A 20,117-nucleotide genomic window follows, 5' to 3' on the forward strand; every position below is an offset into this window, starting at 1 on the left:
AAAAGACCTAAACTTTTGTATAAAATAAACTTAAAACAAACAAAAGGAATCCGTCCGACGCGGGACACATAAAAGGAAAAACAAAATTGTTATTATTATTTAATTCCGAGCATTTTCATATTTATCGACCTTTTAAACCTTCTCTGGACTTATAGAAATAATTCAAGACCAAAATTAGCTAAATCGATCCAGCCGTTCTCGAGTTTTAGCGAGACTAACGAACAGTAATTCGTTTTTATATATAGGTATATTTAAAATTAAAATAAGCAATGAATTAACTAAACATACATACTGTTATGAATGTTTAAAGGTTGTCTTTTTCTATCGACTAATTAATCTCTTTTCTATAGACTAAAATATTAATTTATACGCTTTAATTCAATGATAGTTTACATTATAGAGTGAAGATCTTCCACCTATGGTACGGATGAGAACATGTATGCGATATTTCGTGAAAGTAAGCACAGTTTAGGTTGTTTCTCATTTTCTTCAATTCGATCAAAGATATCGCTACAAATGAAAGACGAAATAAAAACGAATAAAAATATTTAAAACTGATTTAAATTTCAAAAGTACTCAAAAAAGTAGTAACTCATCACTACATGGTATAAAACAAAGTCGCTTTCTCTGTCCCTATATCCCTATGTATGCTTAAATCTTTAAAACTACGCAACGGATTTTGATGCGGTTTTTTTAATAGATAGAGTGATTGAAGAGGTAGGTTTATATGTATAATGACATCCATTAAATAGTGGAGAAATCAATAATAAATTACAGTTTCCGAAGCGAAGCAAGGGCGGGTCGCTAGTTTAATATACAAGAAAATATGTTTGTTACGCTTATGTATATATTTGTCGATCTCAAAGGTTATCTTAAATAGATCAAGATTCGTCCAGATGATCGTCTAGCTGTTTCCCTTTCGTCTCCGGAAGGAAATAGCAGGCCACGATTCCTAGTACTGGGAACAGTCCGAATACAATGGGTGGTAGCCAGGAAGCCAGTACATTTAGCTCGCCAAAGAATGGTGCCAACATAGAGCCGGCTCGCGTGGTGGTGGATGAAGCGCCCATGGCCATATTCCGAGCCACCGTTGGGAACAGCTCTGTAGTGTACACGTATCTGAAATAAAAATTAGTTACCTATAGCTTGTGGTGGTGGTGGATTGGATTACGGTGGCCGGCAAGAAGTGGATGAGGAGAGCCGCAGACCGGGCTCAGTGGTGTGGATTGAGAGAGGCCTATGTCCAGCAGTGGACGACTGTGGGCTGTTTGATGGTGATGATGATGATAGCTTGTAAGCAGCGGTGTCATTATAACTCAACAGATTTTAAAACTCAACAGATTACGTATATACTACCTACCAAAATCTAATGTTACCATTATTACCATTCCCATTTGTTAACACAGCTTAACAGATTTTGCTCATCCGTGTAATTAGAAATAACAGATTTTAAGTCTGTCAAATTTGTTGTGAAGGATACTCGTTGTTTCCGGAAGCATATTACGTAGTGATATCACGACATTCGCGACGCATTGTTTGCGAGTATGTCCAACAGAATCTGTTTCGACATAGCTGTTAAACCAATTGTCCGCTAGCTAGCTAACGGTTAGTCTAGATAAATTGAATTTATCGGTTTTTGCAAAGTTATTTTTTGTAGTGTAATATATACTAATAACTTACACTACAGAAAACGCAGCAGCTCCGCAAGCGTTGGCTATGGAACCAGCCACGAGCTTCAGATAAAACCATGCGTCAGGGAGAACTAATAGCAGGTTACAAATGCAGTTAATCACGAACATGCCAATGATGGCGACACGGCGTCCAAATCTTTTCGAGAAATACGCGCTCAGTGGTAGCCCAGGGATCTGTGGAAAAAGATATGGACAAATTATAACCAGATTATAAGCATTGATGAAGCTAAGGATCGCAGCAGATGGAGGGATAACGTACGGGAGAAATGGATGCAGCGAGGGAGTCACGACCCTCAGTAATGAGGAAAACGACGCGAGGAGGATAAGCATTGATGTTGTATTAAATGTAGGTTGAAGGTGTTATTAACTGGAGGTTGAAGTGTAAACTCCGAAGGGCATACGTGCGATACAGTCAGTTTGTGTCATTGATGTTTAGATTGTTAATGTAGCTATAAAAGGGTAAATAAGACAAAATGACTATAAAAATAACATTACCTGCACCAGACCTCCCAAAGCGACAGATAAGAATGTATTTATACTGGTCTGTCCAAAGTATTGGGTACCGCCATAAAAGCTTATCCCAATCACCAGCCAAACGACGCAGCAGCACAAGTTCTTAATCCTCAAACTTGGTAATCTGACCAAGTCCATATAAGTAGCCTTTCTTTGAGTCTTTATTTCAGCTTTTCCCTTTTTGGCCAATGTTTCGACGACTGACAACATACCTGATGATGGGAGATCGATGTTGTTGCTGGTAAAGATTTATAATAAATTAAAGTTTTTTGGCATTTTGCTCACTTTTCGCGAGTTGTGGACAAAACTAATACCACGTGTACTGGTTTCTTTAAATATGCGAGATTAAACCGTAAAATTAGTTTTATTAGAGTTATTAGATTTATTGGAATATTGCAGTTTTAGGGAATGTTAATTTGTATGTTGCATATGACTAGCAAACATTTTAAGGGTTTTTATCTCTACCGTAGGTTATTAGTTCCAAAAGAGGATCGGTTTCATCACGGTAGAAACGACTAAAAGGTTTAGCTTGTTTAAATGCGTTAGAATATAAAATTAATTTAGCGGTGATCCATTATTTTTTTAAACATTCTCAAATAAAGGACAAAATAGAAATTCGAATTTATTTCATTACGATTTCAATATATGTACTTATAACTTCCAATTCAATAAACGTGCCTCAAATACAAATTTTACCAATAAGCTTTGTGAAAATATTCTTTTTATACATATATCTTTCGAATGTAAATCTGATTCTCTACCAGACTAACAAGCTTAAGAGTTAAACGATAATGGTTCTGAATTAAATCAGACCATGACCAATCTGTTCAAACAGTGTTTGGGGAGTCAAATCAATATAAATCATAATTATGTTAATTTTAACTTGAAAACATTTTCTGTATCTGACTCAGAACTGAAATTTAAGACAATCGTTATTGTAACAACAGACCGCAAAATATGTAGATTTACAAAATGACATGTAAATCTCTTCACAATCACATGTAAAAAGTTATTTATGAACAACATCAGTTATTTTGCTACGCAATTGTTATGTATTTTCAGAGAACATGTGATGCTACAGCGGAACAAGTTTAGTTATCTTTATGGTGAACACGTTTTGTCAATGTTACAGACAAAATTACAATGAAATTTGTTCTGTTATTCGTATTCAAGGTGTGCCTTAAAGCCTTCATTAGTTAATTTAGGAAATTGTCCAGACTAATCAAAACCTTGGCTTCGATACTTACAATTTAGCCGCAGAGGTCATAACAATACTGGCCTCTTCAAGCCGTCCAACTGAGATTAGCCATTTTGGGGATTCCGGCATATAGAAAACATACGTTAAGTATATAATACTGGGCAAGGCCACTCCTATACTGTAATTTGTCCAACTTCTCAGATAATATGCCATAAGTGCCATCAGCGCGTAACCAATAGCCAGCGGCATAGAGTACACGCAGCCTAGTAATTCGCGTTTGGCGGGTCCCACGATTTCCATTAGAAAGATGAAGGATGACATCATAGTGCCTGCTGTCGAGGCACCAAGTCCGAACCTCACGACGACAAAACTCCAATAGTTTGTACAGAATGGTGTAATCGAGCTGGTAATCAGTTGCAGCAAGCACGATGAGATGACTCCAGGTCGACGTCCATACCTGTTTGAATGTAAATGTACAGCAGAATGTAGACAAACGATGTAATTGTAATTTTAATTGATTACTTGGTTAAGGATGGTGGTCATGGACTGGTCTAGTGTTTATTCCAACTCAGTCCACATCTGGCATTTTTAATAATATTTTTATAAGTTATCCTGTGGTCATGCCGTTATAGTCACATCTGGCATTTTTAATAATATTTGTATAAGTTATCCTGTGGTCATGCCGTTATAGTCACATCTGGCATTTTTAATAATATTTTTATAAGTTATCCTGTGGTCATGCCGTTATACATTTTGCTCGTATCACAATTTAGACTTCCACGATGAAGGAATAAAAAGCATCGTATAATAAAAAGCAAAACAGGAAACTTTAGCAAGTAAATATTTTGAGCAAGTAATGTTGGGTCGTTTCGGAAGGAGGGACAATCGTTATCATACATTATAATAACAATAGAGACTTTCACCTCATTTATCAAGGTGTGTGACGGTATTCGTTTCATTTTGTAATGTCTATGGACTCCTATAGATACTGACCATTTAACTAGAAAATATTAGATTTTAACAGTTGCATTCAACGTTTTGTTATGCATATGCTAAAAAACCACATCTACTTTATACCCTTATATAGCTGTACCCGACCGCTTCGCTGGGCATTTAAAATTAACATTCTTATTTCTCATCCACACAAACATTCTCATCATCAACGCCCCGCAACTGGTGCAACTGGTGTAGGGAGTCCAACACTCATATAAATATTAGCCTATCCATTAAGTACATGTATTTTCTACATAGATACCAAGTTTCAAGTCAATCGGATGCATGGTTCAGTAGTTATAACCGAACATCCGTAAAAAATACTCTAGTTATTCAGCTATTCTAAAACTTGTCTTGTTGAATAAAATACTTGAAGTTTTAATTACCGATCAGAAATAAAACCGAACACAATACTGCCGACAAGAACACCGAACATGCACATGCTCTGTGTAAAGTTTGCCATCCAAGCTCTATCGCAAATGAGCTTCCATTCCGATATAATGGTGCTCTCAAATTCACTATAATATTCGTATTCAACACAATCACTATAGCACGTTGAATTAAGAGTTTCTATTGTAGAATTTAACTTAACGCAACGAAAAACTGTTTTGGGTGCCAAAAATATTATACCGAAATGTATCCAAGGCATTGTTAGTTTAATAGGCAATGCTATTGTTAGGAATAAAAGGGTTTGCCATTTCCCGAATTCACCAACTGTTTTAGTATATAAATCTTCTTTTGTTTCGTCACCGTTTTCGTTTTGAATTTTTTTTGTTTTCATTTTAATTTCAAATGTAAGCTATGAGAGTTGCTGCGACACCGGTTCTTGTTATACTGATGTTTTTGACGCTCCGTTAATGTTTAGTTCAAGAACCGACTCGATACGGTGTTTATTATCTACATAATAATGGGTGTTAGTACCGTTTGTGGTGAATCCACGAGTTTCTAAAATAAAATTGACGCAAACCCGCGAAAGGCTTGCGTCAATTTTATTTTAGCGGTCATAACTTTATGGCCCGTAAAAATGAAGGCTGATTATTACTAGTAAAATCCCAACGTACCTACTTAGAGCTTTATGTAACGGTTTGTTTTCAAATTTTCAACAGAGCATCTTGGGTGAATTCAATCGCGAGCAGGACGCCTTCATCAAAGGACAAGAGAAAGCCGGTGCTGGGTCGGCTATTGCTCCCTGGATCGGCGCTCCTAACGAAGCTGCTCTGAAGGAAGAATGCCTCTCCCTTTCCACTGTGAGTACACAACTTAGTGAACTATAATACAGTTGAGTAGAAGAATCGGCTTAAGTGACCTTTTCCATTATTGGGTAGTTTCGCACACAATCGTGGGATCGGCTGTGATAAGAACGATAAATCGAACTCCCAAGGTCTTGGACATTATTATAGCCCAAGATTTTAGTCGGTATTGGTTACAATTGTACTTTACCTGGAATAATGACCCCTTTCCACCTAAAGGAGAAAAACTAATCACATACGAAACGTTTCGAAAAAATTACTTATAAAAATACGCTAGAAAAATTAACACAACGGACACCATGTGTCTACGGCATAATAGATGTATTTTTAAGCTATGTTCCATTATATTGTAATATATTTTTATTCCTTCCTGCCGCGAAACAGTAACGATTTCTTATTTATAGTTTTAGAAAACATAATCACTTATTTCGCTATTTACACAGGCGTAAAATAGTTTCATTGTCTATAGGACGTAAATTTTCGTGTAGTCTATAAAATTATTAGTAAACAGTATAATTTCATCCCCACGAGACAACGACAAAAGCAATCTTTATGTCTACTGAATGGATACTACAGTTGAAGGAGCACCGAAAGGATATTTACTCTTCGATTCTTTTCCAGGATCGAAGGAACTTTGTCCGCGCTCCGCCGGCGGGCGTGGAGTTCGACTTCGATTACGACAAGATGTACCCGGTGGCGGTCGCAATTATGACCGAGGACCCGAACCTTGAGAAGATGCGCTTTGATCTTGTGCCAAAAGTGTAAGTAATTCATCATCATTCATCATTATCCTGCCCTTCTCCCAGTTACCTGGGTCGGCGCAACATGTCTTTTCCTTCCATACTCTTCTATCATATACCATTTCTTCGCTTACTCCCTCTTACCCATATCGTCTTTCACGCAATCCATCCATTTCTTCTCAAGTCTACCTCTTCCTCTATATCTTTCCACATTCATAGTTAACATTTTCTTACTAACCTCATTTTCATTTCGTCTCATCACATGTCCATACCATCCCAAACGCGCCATCCATCCCTAAGTCTGTGAGCAATAGCATTGAGATAAGCTCCCTTGTACTTGCCATTCAAGAAAATTGTCATTGAAAATACAGGATATTTCTATAACGGAAATGCAATATTATTATGATCTAAACATAATTTTGTGGTACGGTGATTTAACACTAAACATACCATAATGGGTTTTGACCCATTTTGAACTTTTGCAATGAAAATGCACGTATCATTTTATTGCTTGTGCACATTTGACTTCATGAATTTTTCTTACAAATGAATCTACAGTTATTATATTATCCTTTTTTTGTTTTGTTTGGTTTATTATGAGTAGCGCTTGTCGTATACGGTTATCTCCCCGCTATGGTAGAAATAAGTATCAGTAAGTGTTGGCGTGATTAGTGTTAATTGCATCAGAAACGGGAAGTTATGACACCTTATATTTGGCACTAGCTGACCCGGCAGACTTCGTAGTACCTCAACCGATAAATAAAACACCTAAACTTTTGTATAAAATAAACTTAAAACAAACAAAAGGAATCCGTTCGACGGATTCACATCAAAGCGAAAACAAAACTGTTATTTTTATTTAATACCGAGCATTTCATATTTTTCTACCTTTTAAACCTTCTCTGGACTTCCACAAATAATTCAAGACCAAAATTAGCCAAATCGGTCCAGTCGTTCTCGAGTTTTAGCGAGACTAACGAACAGCAATTAATTTATATATATTATAATAATATATAGATAAGCAAAACTGATTCTTATTTACATCGTCTCCAGTATCACTGAAGAGAACTTTTGGAGGAACTACTTCTACCGCCTGTCGCTGATCTGCCAGGCCAACGAGGCCGACGCCCTCGCGGCGCGCCATTCCTCCGCCGACGACTCCCAGGGTATGTTCCTCACTGTTCTTGGCTGAACCAAGGCCTCTTGTCTTGTAGGATTTTATCAAATAGCCTCTCACGACTCTCAGCTACAAAACTTCCCTCGATCAGTATTGGTTCTGGTTGTATTAGTGTTATAGGTGCAGTTAGTTCTCCACAATTACATCATTATATCATAACTAATCTGATTATTGATTCTTCTTAATAATGTCTCTAAAAGATCTGCTAATTTAGTAGATAAATATAGATTTATAATCAATTGATTAAATAACTATTTGACGCAACACTAAATTGCATGACTTTGAAAATTACAATTTAGTAATTATGGCAGTTGGGTATTAACGCAGTTTCCCGTTAATTCGTGATACATAATCATCATCATGATCATCGCCGTCATCATCATCAGAACTCATTGTTTTGTTTATGATTTTATTTTTGTTTTTCTCTTTATTTTTTTCCCCAAAAGACTCGGATAAATCCGCGAGTGAGAGTCTAATAGCTATCGAGAGCGAAAACCAGTCTATAGACGAGGTCAAGAAACGTATAAAATCGTTGAAAATCGACAGAGAAAACGATGATGGTAAGAATCGATTATATTATCGTTTTATTTTAACTAGCTTTACTTCATTTGGTAAGGTCTAAGGGTGCCAACGTGTGGATAGTGTTTTAATATTCCGAACTAAGAATATAGTTTCTATTTTTATAAATAAGAATTTTCCATGTTCTCTAGATCCGTTTTGTTCACGTTATTTCCGTAAATTGTATTGAATCTTACCAAAGAAGTAAGCTTTTTCACCAATTTTCATCACTTATTGCATGTTTTTTTTTCTTTTTGTTTTTTTTTTTTTTTTTTTTTTTTTTATTGCCTTTGTAGGCAGACGGGCATACGGCCCACCTGATGGTGAGTGGTTACCGTCGCCCATGGACTTCAGCAATGCCAGGGGCAGAGCCAAGCCGCTGCCTACCGCTTAATACTCTCCATAAGCCTCGTTTGAAGAAGGACATGTCATAGCGCTCGGGAAACACCGTGGAGGGGAGCTCATTCCATAGCCGGATGGTACGTGGCAAAAAAGATCTCTGGAAACGCACTGTGGATGACCGCAGTGGCTCCAGGTAGTATGGATGAACTCTACTCCGGTGGCGGGCGGTGCGATGGTAAAAACGAGATGCTGGTATCATCTCGAACAATTCCTCAGAGCACTCCCCATGGAACATACGGTACAAAATACAGAGGGAACCGAAGTCCCTCCGCAGACCCAGAGGCTTTTGTTCTACATCTTTTCGATTCTGCCTTGAAGTGACATAGATTAACAACTGCAGCCAGGCAATGACAAACTAAAGTAGTATGTATTAAATATTTTAATATGTACAAGGCGCGTGAGATAAATCTCTGTGGTACTGAGTTTCAAAGAAAAGGTTGTGCCATCGTTATGAAAGTTCCAGTTGAAAGTTTGTCTATCCGCAAGAAATTATTGTTAGCGCGTGTTAGTAGTTCTTAATGATTATCGGGGTTATTAAATAATAAAATAACAAATGTTGTCTAGATTGAACGAGTCTAATTCAATAGTCCTTTCTTTATTTTATATTTAATTCACATTTCTTTTTTCATTCACCTTTGACACCACATTACATATGTACAATTTTTTAAATCAAATGAACCAACTTTGAGGGATTTATTAGCGTTTGCATGTTCTATATCTATGTTATGAATTTTAATAATTCACCAATTCCTACTTGAGATATTAACAAAAGAATACCCTTTCGTAATATTGCAGAGCTATTTAAACACAATTCTGCTATTTACATATTTAACTTTTGTCTAAGTAAACTTGTCCGGGCACAGATCGATCCCAACTTATTCACTGTCGTTTCGAAATTGAAACAAAAATGTGTTAGAGTCTATTATAGTGGTATACAAGTGTAGAATTATACAGCACATATCCCAGCTTCGTGATTATTTTGTGGTTGTAAGACCTTTGAATGGTCTGTAAATAAAATTAAAAGTGTGGCTACCGGAATGAAAAAAACGGTCAAATGACCGAAATTCTGTTGCGCAGTCCCATTTTGATATATTACGTGTTTATTACCGATTTAAATTAATTGATATTGAAATTTAGAGACTGAGTAACTCTTCATCTTACGGCTAGAAAGACTATAGCTATAGTATAGTTAATTGCCAAAGTTATCTAGTAAAAAAAAAAATTTTCAATGATTCTATCTTATACTAATTAAAAGTCTCATTGTATATCTTCGCTTACCGAAATCTAACAAATTCGGGAACAATGAGAACCTTTCTTCTACCCTAAAGTGGCTTACAGAGATAATAGCGATTTTATAGTTTGTTGTGTAATTATAGCTAAACTGCAAATTTTTGTTTCCAACGGAATGCAGCTTAAACACCACGGACTACGGGATAATCTTGATTCATCGTAACAATAACACCACTCGTGTGTACCATGCATAATTCACATATTCTAGCTTTGTACTATAATAATAATATGATATACGATTGAAATGTTGCAGCTATTTGAAACTTGAAACATTATAAAGTTGATATTGTTGCATTGCATTAATATGCTAACCTTGATAAAATAATGCCATCACTGACTTTCATAGTATTAGCGGAAACGCACATATACCTGTAGATGTTGATGTAATGATTTATAATCAAAAATCTATTATACTCTAATTTAGATTGAAAACCCGAAATTTAAAATCTCTCTTGTATAATAAAATAATGAATAAAAACAGAATAATTTTGTGTGTATCTTGACGACATTGTAGTAGTATGTGATTATTATCAAGTGGCAGCATGTGGATCTGTGGTTATCTTGACGACATTGTAGTATGTGATTATTATCAAGTGGCAGCATGTGGATCTGTGGTTATAACAACCAAATTCAGGTTTCCGTTTAAAGGGCTGAGTGGTCGTTAACAAATTCGAAGCGGTCACTTTTTATTTAAATTTGACAGTATTAACATTTATGATATAAATTTGTAACGAATACTGCTTAATTGTTCACTCGAATTCATGCAAACATGTTTATATACTGCAATGTCGTGGCATTATTGTATCGAGTGCACTATTAAAATTTTCACTTTAGCTAACAATATGCTATGGTCTGTTCTAAATCGTGTTTATTTTATAGTACTCGTAATATGTTTATTATCGTATCGTTGTCATATCTTCATTCTTGTTGTTATATCGTGTGATGTTATAAATGTTATTGAAAATATAGTTTTTCAAAATCCAAAATAAAATGGATTTCCTATTACTGTATATATGTTTGTGTATCGAAATGTTTATCTTCTATAAAAATCTGTGTTTCAACAGAACTACATTAGACACGTCTCACACGTTTAACATTTGAGGCATATTCACACACGTAAACCAGTTTTTCACTGTTGATGAAAAAGATAGCTCTTAACAATGAGTTACTACAGAAAAAGGATGAGTTCCGTCGCGTCTATTTGGCGAACGTAATCCAAGCGTGTCTAATGCAGCTCTAGTATGATTGTATACTTAACCAACCCTTTTTCTCGACAAAAATATATTATCTACTGAATGTTATATATGTTTAAGTATCGTGAATAAGATATAGATGTAATAGAAATAATGTTCATTGATGGTTTACGCTCAGTAGGTTTTAAATGTAAGTACTGCGTTATCTAGTTTTGACATTGCTACTTTGATTTTATGTTACGCTTCGTGCTTAACTTCCTATTTTTGAATGAACGCTTTTTTCTCAAAGTTGGTTTTTGATTTTACGAATATTGATTAATTATTTTACATTTTTCAAGTCGTGTTCTACGTTGCATATCGTAGCAATGTTGAAACTTCAAAGTATGTTTTATTGTGTTGTCAGATCTTTGAAATCGAAATTCGAACTATGATGAGGACGAAATACAGACTTTTTTGTTCTGTGAAGCAATCCACGGTACAGCAAATGTAATTTTGACGGTCAATTATGAATTTTTATATTACTTGGTCTTCGATCTAAATAATTTTGTATACTGACAACACAACGATCATTCAATGTTTTTGTGTTTGTCTGTTTGGGGAGCTAATAGCATTGCAGGGCTATTTTGGTGATGGAAGATATTAAATAGGATTTTAATCCCAAACTAAATTAGACGAAGATGATCAGAATATTTGGGATATAGTCCTGCAATTATTGTATTGGCGTTCATTTTGATATCTTTGAAATATTTCATAGTAAATTACTCTGTAACCCGAAAGTGGAGGAACACTGAATAAAAAAGGTAAAAATATAAAAATGTAACCTAGCAAAACGCATTGGCGTCAGTAGATCTTTAAAAAGTCATATTACCTAAGAAAGTTATTCTCGAGATGAAACATTTTGTAGGGATTCAAATAAAGAAATATGTACTCATAATATAGTTGATGTTTAATGAATGAGTGATAATAAAGTATTGGCCTAGAATGTTGCTCGGTATGTCTTCGATGACGATTTTGAGTATTAAAAGAATATTGAAATGTCGATTCTTTTTTGCAGAGAGGTTTGTTTTTAAATTTATTTCTTCTAATCAAAGTAGTATTAGGGATACAACTGGAATTCTTGTCTCGTATTGTGAGGAATTTTAGTGGGATGTTAAATAACAAGGATTTTCAAGACATTAGATCCAGGGAATTATGAACAGGTTGTGTGTGTTCAAATCAAACTGTTACATACATTGAGTAATTAATTCAGTCGCGTTTTTGTAATTTCACAAGTTTGAAATAAAAAATGAATGGCAATTTGTAGGCCAGGGGGCTCGTTTCATCTCATTTACCTAAATCTCTTTAAAATGCCTTGGAATCAATCGACTTATTAGTTTGCGCACCTGATTATGCTCATGCAAACTCACGGTTGTTACCATTCAAGAGAGAGTTGCGTTTAATCTGTATCTTTTGGCCGATGCGAGCTTGTATAAATATTTAAATTTCAATTAAGATCCAGTTAAACGCTCGATAGAAATCTATAAGGATTCCAGTTGGAACCATAAATTGGTTAGAAAATAAATGTTCTAGTATGATATAGAAGAACAGTATTAGAAATGTTTTCACGTGAAATACTAAATGTTTAGATGACTCGACTTCGACTTCAGTCGAAAGAGATATTGGCATATTATAGTTAGTTATTATGAATTGAAAATAATTATATTATTCTAAAATAATATTGGTCTTCTTATTTACGCTGTTCGATTATTCTTTTGCAATAGAATGTAACATGTTTTCTTTCAAAAAACTATTTTTCTTTATGTAGAAGTTAGTTTTTCTAAAACATGTCCCTTCGAGAAGATCTTTAAGAGTGAGAAGGATTTAAAAAAAATTGGTAAATTTGTGGTGGATCTAAATTATAGTTAACTTGCTTCTTCGAGATTAAATGTTTTAGATTGGCGCTAAAAGTTAGTAGTGGTCCGCTGTGACCATTGCCAATTGTATGAGAAGCATAGATTTCTTGAAAGTAATCGTGCGCCACATACGTTACATCGATGGGAATATGACAGAAGCCTTACGTGAAGTGCCAAAATCTACTGTACCGAATTTCGTCGCAGTCGGATAAAGGCTTAAGGAACGAATAGAGGACAAACATCCAAAGAAATATAATTGCCATTTTTTATGAGTTAAGATTAAAACTTTCAACCCCTAGTAACCTACTGAGGGGTAAATTTTTGTAAAAACTTATTTTAACGTGAAGCACATATATGAAATTTGGTGACTCTTACTTTGAATATGGTTGACTCATATATAAGTGTATATAGCTTTACTCCCTAAGTAGTGAAATTTCCAAAAGCTTTGATCTAACATAAAAACATCAAATGACCAAATTTGAGGCTCATAATAGTTAGTGAAACAGTCCGTCAGGACAAGTAGCTATATTTCTATAGACGAAGAGATTCGAAATGATCAAAAGGAACGACCGATCGTTTTATAAGAAAAAAGTGAAAACTCGCATTTCGGGATTTTCGCGAGTAGACACAACCTTAACTGTTTTTAATCTCTCTTTTATTATTTTAAGTTAAAATTAGATCATAGTTAACACAATATACAAATTCAAACAACATCTCAAGCGTTTGTAACCACGACAACTGTATTCGAAACTATGAAAATAATAAAATAAAAATAATAACACAAGATTAAATCGTAAAATTAGTCTTAGTTCCTACTACTCGAAATACGAAGAGACAGCTAGAACATTATAATATCTGAAATACGCCACATGCAATTAATATAACAATATTCTAAGCCCTTAGAATCTAAGGTATGGTTTGACTTTTTTGTATAGGTTATAAAGCAAAAGAAATATCAAAAATTGTGCACATCTAAAATAATGAAATCAATAAATTACAGAACAATGGGAGAAAGAATTAGAAGCCGAATTGAAAGAGTACGAAGTGGTCGAAGAGAAGACTGGAGAGGATAAACAGTGGGAGAAGGAGTGCGAAGATCTACTTGGTGATGACGTCGATCTCAAGTAGGACGCACAGGATCTAATCGTTAAATCCAAATTCCATTTTAATTTCATTAATCACCTATGTTCTGCATTGTTAATTTTGTATTCCATTCGTTTAAAGCCAAATGTACAGCATCATTGAGATCAACCAATCTCCAAACATGGCCTCTAATTCCAAATGAGCCGTAAACAATGCGATTAAAAAGATGCAACACTTGATCGTTTTGTTTCCAGCCATTTTCCAACCATATTCACAATATTGACGGATATTTCGCTATAGTTATTGTTCTAAATAATTGTCGTCTCTAGACCACCACTTTTGCGCATTATCAACATAAGCGTCTTTTTTTGCTTTTTCTTATTTCGGTTGTAAGATAACAGTCAAGCCACTGACCCCACAGATCGATTAGTTATTGAGTAAGTTACATTGCGTGCAGTTTGGGTCATTATTGCAACCTGCAATGGCTGCGTTCTCCCAGTGCTTTCCCAAAGATAATATCTGTTACGTACTAAGAAACTTTGTAACGAACTTACCTCCATGTTGTTTCCTGTGACATGTCCTTCTTCTAACGAGGTTTGAGATGAGTCTTCGGTATAGGCGGGGGCTTGGCTGTGTTCGGAGCATAATATCCATCCACAAACTACCAGCTAGACTGGTTTCTGTCTGCCTATGATGCCCATAAAAAAACCTATCGCAATAATTACCAAGTTACCTTATTAAACCCTAATACTATTATTGGCTATGTACGTAAAAGTGCATATTGGAAATTTTATTAATCTTTATTTAACTGCATCTTACAGGATATTATGTATTTATGTGTTATTTTGTAAATATAGTGAATATTTAGCGCAATACATGCACAAAATGATCCAATATTATCAGTGTGCGAAAAAAAACAGTATATTTTTCACTACATTCTTAACTCAATTGTATATCTAAAGACTAAGGCATCTAGTTTAGAGAATAAATGTTAAATTATTTTTTAGTTGTGTGCTTATACCGTACAAGGGCCTTGAACCTATAAATTGGTCATCATGGTCAAGTGAGCGAAATGTCTATAGTAATTCATTTATTGTGTAGCTTAATGACACACTGAATGTAAAAACAAATGTTTATCTGTTTGTTTGTTGCTGATTTATGAGTTCGAAGATAGTTTGTCCGATTGAATTTAGATATTGATCAGTTGTTGGCACATCTGATGAAGGATATGTTGATACTACAATCAACGTATTTGACGCGCGAGTAGTTCTTACAGACAGCGTTAGTGTTAGTAACAGTGTTAGTAACAGCGCGGCGAGGTCTGGTTTCATTATTGTGTGAGAGAAAAAGGTTTTCAGTGTCTGTCAATCTGATTTTTATGCCTCGACTGGCGAGCATACGGCTCACGTAATGAAAAGTTTTTTTTATTTTTTTATTGCCCTTGTAGGCAGACGCGCATACGGCCCACCTGATGGTGAGTGGTTACCGTCGCCCATGGGCTTCAGCAATGCCAGAGGCAGAGCCAAGCCGCTGCCTACAAATCACTATGATCACTGTTGAAAACCACCTTGAATGCTTTGCTTGATGAAATATATATCAACACTTCGGACATAATTCAGCAGAGAGTGAATTCAAATTATACACATAATGATCGGTCACTGTCCTTTAGGCTGTGAACATTGTTTTTTTTTTGTAATGAGTGTCTGTTAGCGACATTACAATGGATGAATGTAAAAATAAGTGATATTTTTTAAATTATGCTTCAACATTTAGCACTTAACGGTGGTTTTCCAATGACAGCACAAGAGCGCATTATGCGGCATAATGCTCAACGTTGAATGTTCCAACTACAGCAACTCGAAGCACAATCGAGCACTCTCAAAAGTACTGCTCTCGCGTGATACTCGCAATCGATACCGACTCAGTGACACAAAATTGACAAGTGTTTTTTCTTTAAGTTGGCATTGATCGAAATTTTGTTTATACTAGAGGTCCCACAGTAGTCGAAATTCGACTATAATTAATTGGAATTGTAAGTTTGTACACTATTATGATTTTATTTTCAAATACTATTATACTTCTATAATCACAAATTTCGCCAAGACTACACTATAAAAATATTAACAAAGACAAACAATATTTAATCTATTCTCAATTTGACAACAGACGTCAAGAACAAAAGTTTGACAATAAATAGTATGCATGCGTGTGTGCGTCAAATACATGGTATGTAGTATGTGTAATGTTTTCTTTATTGATTTAATGTATCTTTTACGCATTATTTAAAAAAAAAATTGGCATTGTGCAATTCTTCTCTATATTCTCTATAAGTGTGGAAATTTTCATTCTCCTCCGTCCGCGCAATTTTCGTAAAAAGGGATACAAAGTTTTTGCTTCACGTATTAATATATAGATTATCGTTAGTAATATTATTTAATGTTTAAATAAATTGTAAGACTTTCGTTTCATCGCAGTTTCTTAGAAATAATCAATGTTAATTAAAACCGTGCTAACTTAGCGCACTCTGCTGATGCATTTGAAAACTAATTCACGTTCCAATGAAGCTTCAGCATAATTCGGCATTGTGCGTCACTGAGTCGCATTATGCTCTGTAATTGGAAAACTACCAACGAGTATATAGGTTTTATTTTATCTTCGCTGAGGAACGTGTTTGGACCGTATTATGCGATTTAGTTAAATGGTTACTTAGAATATTTAGTTTAGCATTGTATGCAAATTTTATATTTTAAAAATAATGTGTGTATGTGAACATTCCTATTCAATAAATGTTTGTTCGTATGCTCGTGTGTTTTTGTCGGCCTTCACGGTCGGGCGCTTTTCTTGACTCTTCTAGATCACTGCACCTCTCCGTTGAGTCGTGTCGTTTGGACCCTCCCTCCTCAGGGGGTTCGGGTAACCCCACTGCTACAGGACGCAAGAAGTATTGACGTTCTGGACTATAAATGTTTTTCGCATTTATTTACTTCTCCGTAACGTTTAGGTGAGCCCAGTGAGTTTCTCGCCGGATCTTCTCAGTGGGTCGCGTTTCCGATCCGATGGTAGATTCTGTGAAGCATTGCTCTTGCTAGGGCCAGTGCTAGCAACACTTCGGTTTGAGCCCCGTGAGCTCACCCGCACGCTAGGGTAACGATATATAACCTCTCGAGAGGATATAACCTCTCGAGGCTATCACCATAGATCAAGATCTTTCCTATAAAGACGGAAGGTTTGCCCTTGTAGGCATACGGCCCACCTGATGGTGAGTGGTTACCGTCGCCCATGGACTTCAGCAATGCCAGGGGCAGAGCCAAGCCGCTGCCTACCGCATAATACTCTCCACAAGCCTCGTTTGAAGAAGGACATGTCATAGCGCTCGGGAAACACCGTGGAGCTCATTCCAGAGCCGGATGGTACGTGGCAAAAAAGATCTCTGGAAACGCACTGTAGAAGACCGCAGTGGCTCCAGGTAGTATGGATGAACTCTACTCCGGTGGCGGGCGGTGCGATAGTAAAAATGAGATGCCAGTATCATCTCGAACAATTCCTCAGAGCACTCCCCATGGAACATACGGTACAAAATACAGAGGGAACCGAAGTCCCTCTGCAGACCCAGAGGCTCTGGGCAAGTTTTCTAGAACGTCAGTGTTACATATTATGTAGTGTTATCCGAAACGTGACTCGGTCAAACCTTGGCTCACAGTTCTCGTATCAAGGTCAAGTTAATCTTAATTAGTTTTTTACTTGCTTCTTGCAATAATTATATCGTTCATTCGGATGCTTTGTTTATACGAAATGTATGTCTTTAGTTTTGTGGTGTGGTATTTTTTTATCTTATTTTGTTTAAATGGTTATTGGAGATGATGGGACATGAAAACGTGAATGCCTCCTTGAGACGTTATGTCGAAGCCGCAATTATATCTGTATATTGAATTTCTGTCCTTTTATTTTAAACCGGAACTTGTGACTGATTAAATAGGCAGAATGGTAGTACCTACCAGTGAGGGCTTATATAACGTCCTGCCATCATATTTCTTACGAATAAACGATAATTATGTCCGTCAAATATTAATTTCAAAACAAACTATTGAACAAGGTCCTCAATCTGTACTTGAACTATTTGAAGTTGAATACGTGCGAACAGACAATATTTTGATCAAACAAGATCTTTGTTATTCAAACATTACTTAACGAGTTAAGTTTAAATGTTGAAATAAAGGTCGGCCTACACGACCTGAGTGTTCACAGGAGGGACAAGTAATCACTAGAACTTAAGGCGCTTGAGGAATTTGTACGGTAATTACTGAGGGTAGAGGTATGGAGAACCGTCTCATATGGGAGAAGCTTAAAAAAGTGTCCGTCCCACTTTCAGCACTAAATAACAGTTCAAAAATCCTCCAGAATGGCGCTAGCATAGGCACAGGGTATGATATGATTTGAACAGTTGTTAACTGATTGAAGTATGCTGAGTTAGGAAATTTAATATATTTAATGACTAGAGTAGTTAGTGACAGTGTAATATACAAGACCTCACATGTTTACGTAGTCCAAACTAATTTCGTCAGTATAACCTAAAATTATTGCGTGCTAAAACGTGGAGACATCGATTGCATTTTCTTATCAGCTTTAAATAAAATACTTTTCGTAATTTTATAGTGCTTACTGTTATAAAAGTTTTTTCGTCCTTTTTTATTTCTCTGTCTTATTCTAATAACTTTAAGCGCCTTTTTTTAAATTTACCCGGTTGCTACTGTAGCGCCACCCTTATTTAGCAATTTTAACGGACGCTTTTTACACACAGAGACGGTTCTCCTTACCTCTACCCTCCATAACGGTAATGTTGTTTAGGCCCCATAATAGAAAAAAAAAGTGTGTGTGTCCGCTCCGACGCACGACTGGAGTTTACTGGATATAAAAAATTAAACGAAACAATACGAGAAATAGTTCTATATTACGACAACACGATACACTACAGATTATTAACAAATTAACGAGACACAAAACAAACGACTAACAAATATATGAAAATACAATAATGAGAGAAACGCGCGATCAGTACGAGGCTTTGTGGCGGACTGCCGGCGCAGCAGCCCGGCGTCACCTGCGATAACGCATTTCGTGTGACATGCGCAATCAGGCGCATAACGCATTTCGTGTGACATGCTAGTACGATTTTGGTCCCCATAATTTTCATACCCCGGGCCTATATATGTAAATCGATTCTAAAGGAGTAAACTCCAAAAAACCCACAATGCTATCTGCCACACACCCCTGAAGTGTAGGGTTTTAGGTCATTTTAGTATATCGATGTTAGGAACCCGGATTGATCTCATGATCGGTTTCAATACACATCGTAGATATAAATGGGGCCTGTACTGTACTGTGTGGCTTTACTCTTGTCTGATTACTATGTAGAAAAGATCGCTGGTAAAGATCGGTGAGACTGCCGTTGTGTTTTTCTTTTATTTTGGTGTATAATAAGCAAACTACTTAGAGAACCTTACTTTATGCTTTAGGGATTTAATTGTAATCTACCCCCCTTGAGGCATGAGATGTAAGCCCCGAAATCGTATTGTAAATTACATAACGGCTGTCCCGACTTTTCACAACGGTACGCAGTACTGTTTGGTAGCAGTAAACGGTGGAGTATTGGTACCTGTGCTGGATCACACAAAAAGGCTACCATCAGTAATTACGAAATTTATCAATTACACAAAATTTTATCGCCGTGAAAGTCATTCGTGAAATGTGTTAAGTGGGTTATCTATACGTATTTCATTAGAAAACTTAGTACCTGCCTGCGGGATTTGAACACTGACACCGTCGCATCGCTCGATACGAATACCCCGGGCGTCTTATCTTTTAGGCCACGACGACTTAAATAGGCCTAAGTAATAATTTAGTTGTATTATATTTTACACAGTTACCAGTGATTTTATAATTAAAATTTCAACACGTGGGAATAAATTTAGTTTTATTTTCATAATTACTGACCTTGTATTTTTTTCCGGAATTAAATTAAAATGCTCATTACAAAGTTACGAACAGGATTGATTTGCTCGCGTGTACGAGAAGAGATCATTATCAATATGGAGATGTAAAGAACTGTTTATATATTATCTCAAATAATAACCTATTTT

The 20,117-nt window shown here is 35.9% G+C and overlaps 2 protein-coding genes across 11 annotated transcripts in view; one reads left to right on the forward strand and one right to left on the reverse strand.

Annotated features, from left to right (window-relative positions):
* Positions 1–16,781, forward strand: part of LOC101736843 (synapse-associated protein of 47 kDa) — a 73,501-nt gene extending 56,720 nt beyond the window's left edge. For 4 of the 10 annotated variants that reach the window (XM_038012148.2, XM_038012151.2, XM_038012147.2 and 1 more), the window contains 5 exons: positions 5,502–5,642; positions 6,267–6,406; positions 7,439–7,551; positions 8,009–8,122; positions 13,898–16,781. In XM_038012148.2, coding sequence (XP_037868076.1) covers positions 5,502–5,642; positions 6,267–6,406; positions 7,439–7,551; positions 8,009–8,122; positions 13,898–14,025 — 636 coding nt within the window. In that variant the 3' untranslated portion in view covers positions 14,026–16,781. Of the gene's footprint in view, positions 1–5,501; positions 5,643–6,266; positions 6,407–7,438; positions 7,552–8,008; positions 8,123–9,898; positions 12,721–13,897 lie in introns of those variants that run through there. The other 6 variants (XM_062669480.1, XM_038012149.2, XM_062669481.1 and 3 more) reach the window with 3 other exon arrangements.
* Positions 87–5,232, reverse strand: LOC110385115 (organic cation transporter protein). The gene is made up of 5 exons (XM_038012155.2): positions 4,782–5,232; positions 3,452–3,859; positions 2,187–2,442; positions 1,681–1,865; positions 87–1,119 (listed from the first exon to the last, which is right to left on the reverse strand). Exons 1-5 carry the CDS (start codon positions 5,174–5,176, stop codon positions 882–884), a joined length of 1,482 nt encoding a protein of 493 aa, XP_037868083.2. The 5' UTR covers positions 5,177–5,232; the 3' UTR covers positions 87–881.
* Positions 16,782–20,117: the final 3,336 nt, after the last annotated feature.

Source organism: Bombyx mori, chromosome 7, assembly GCF_030269925.1.
Source record: "Bombyx mori chromosome 7, ASM3026992v2".
Lineage (NCBI taxonomy): Eukaryota > Metazoa > Arthropoda > Insecta > Lepidoptera > Bombycidae > Bombyx > Bombyx mori.

Coding starts and splice junctions, on each gene's coding strand:
- LOC110385115 (XM_038012155.2), bottom strand. CDS start 5,176: ATGAAAACAAAAAAAATTCAAAACGAAAACGGTGACGAAACAAAAGAA. Junction 3,860..4,781: donor TTCGGTTTTATTTCTGATCG/GTAATTAAAACT, acceptor ACATTCAAACAG/GTATGGACGTCGACCTGGAG. Junction 1,120..1,680: donor GCTGCTGCGTTTTCTGTAGT/GTAAGTTATTAG, acceptor TTTTTATTTCAG/ATACGTGTACACTACAGAGC.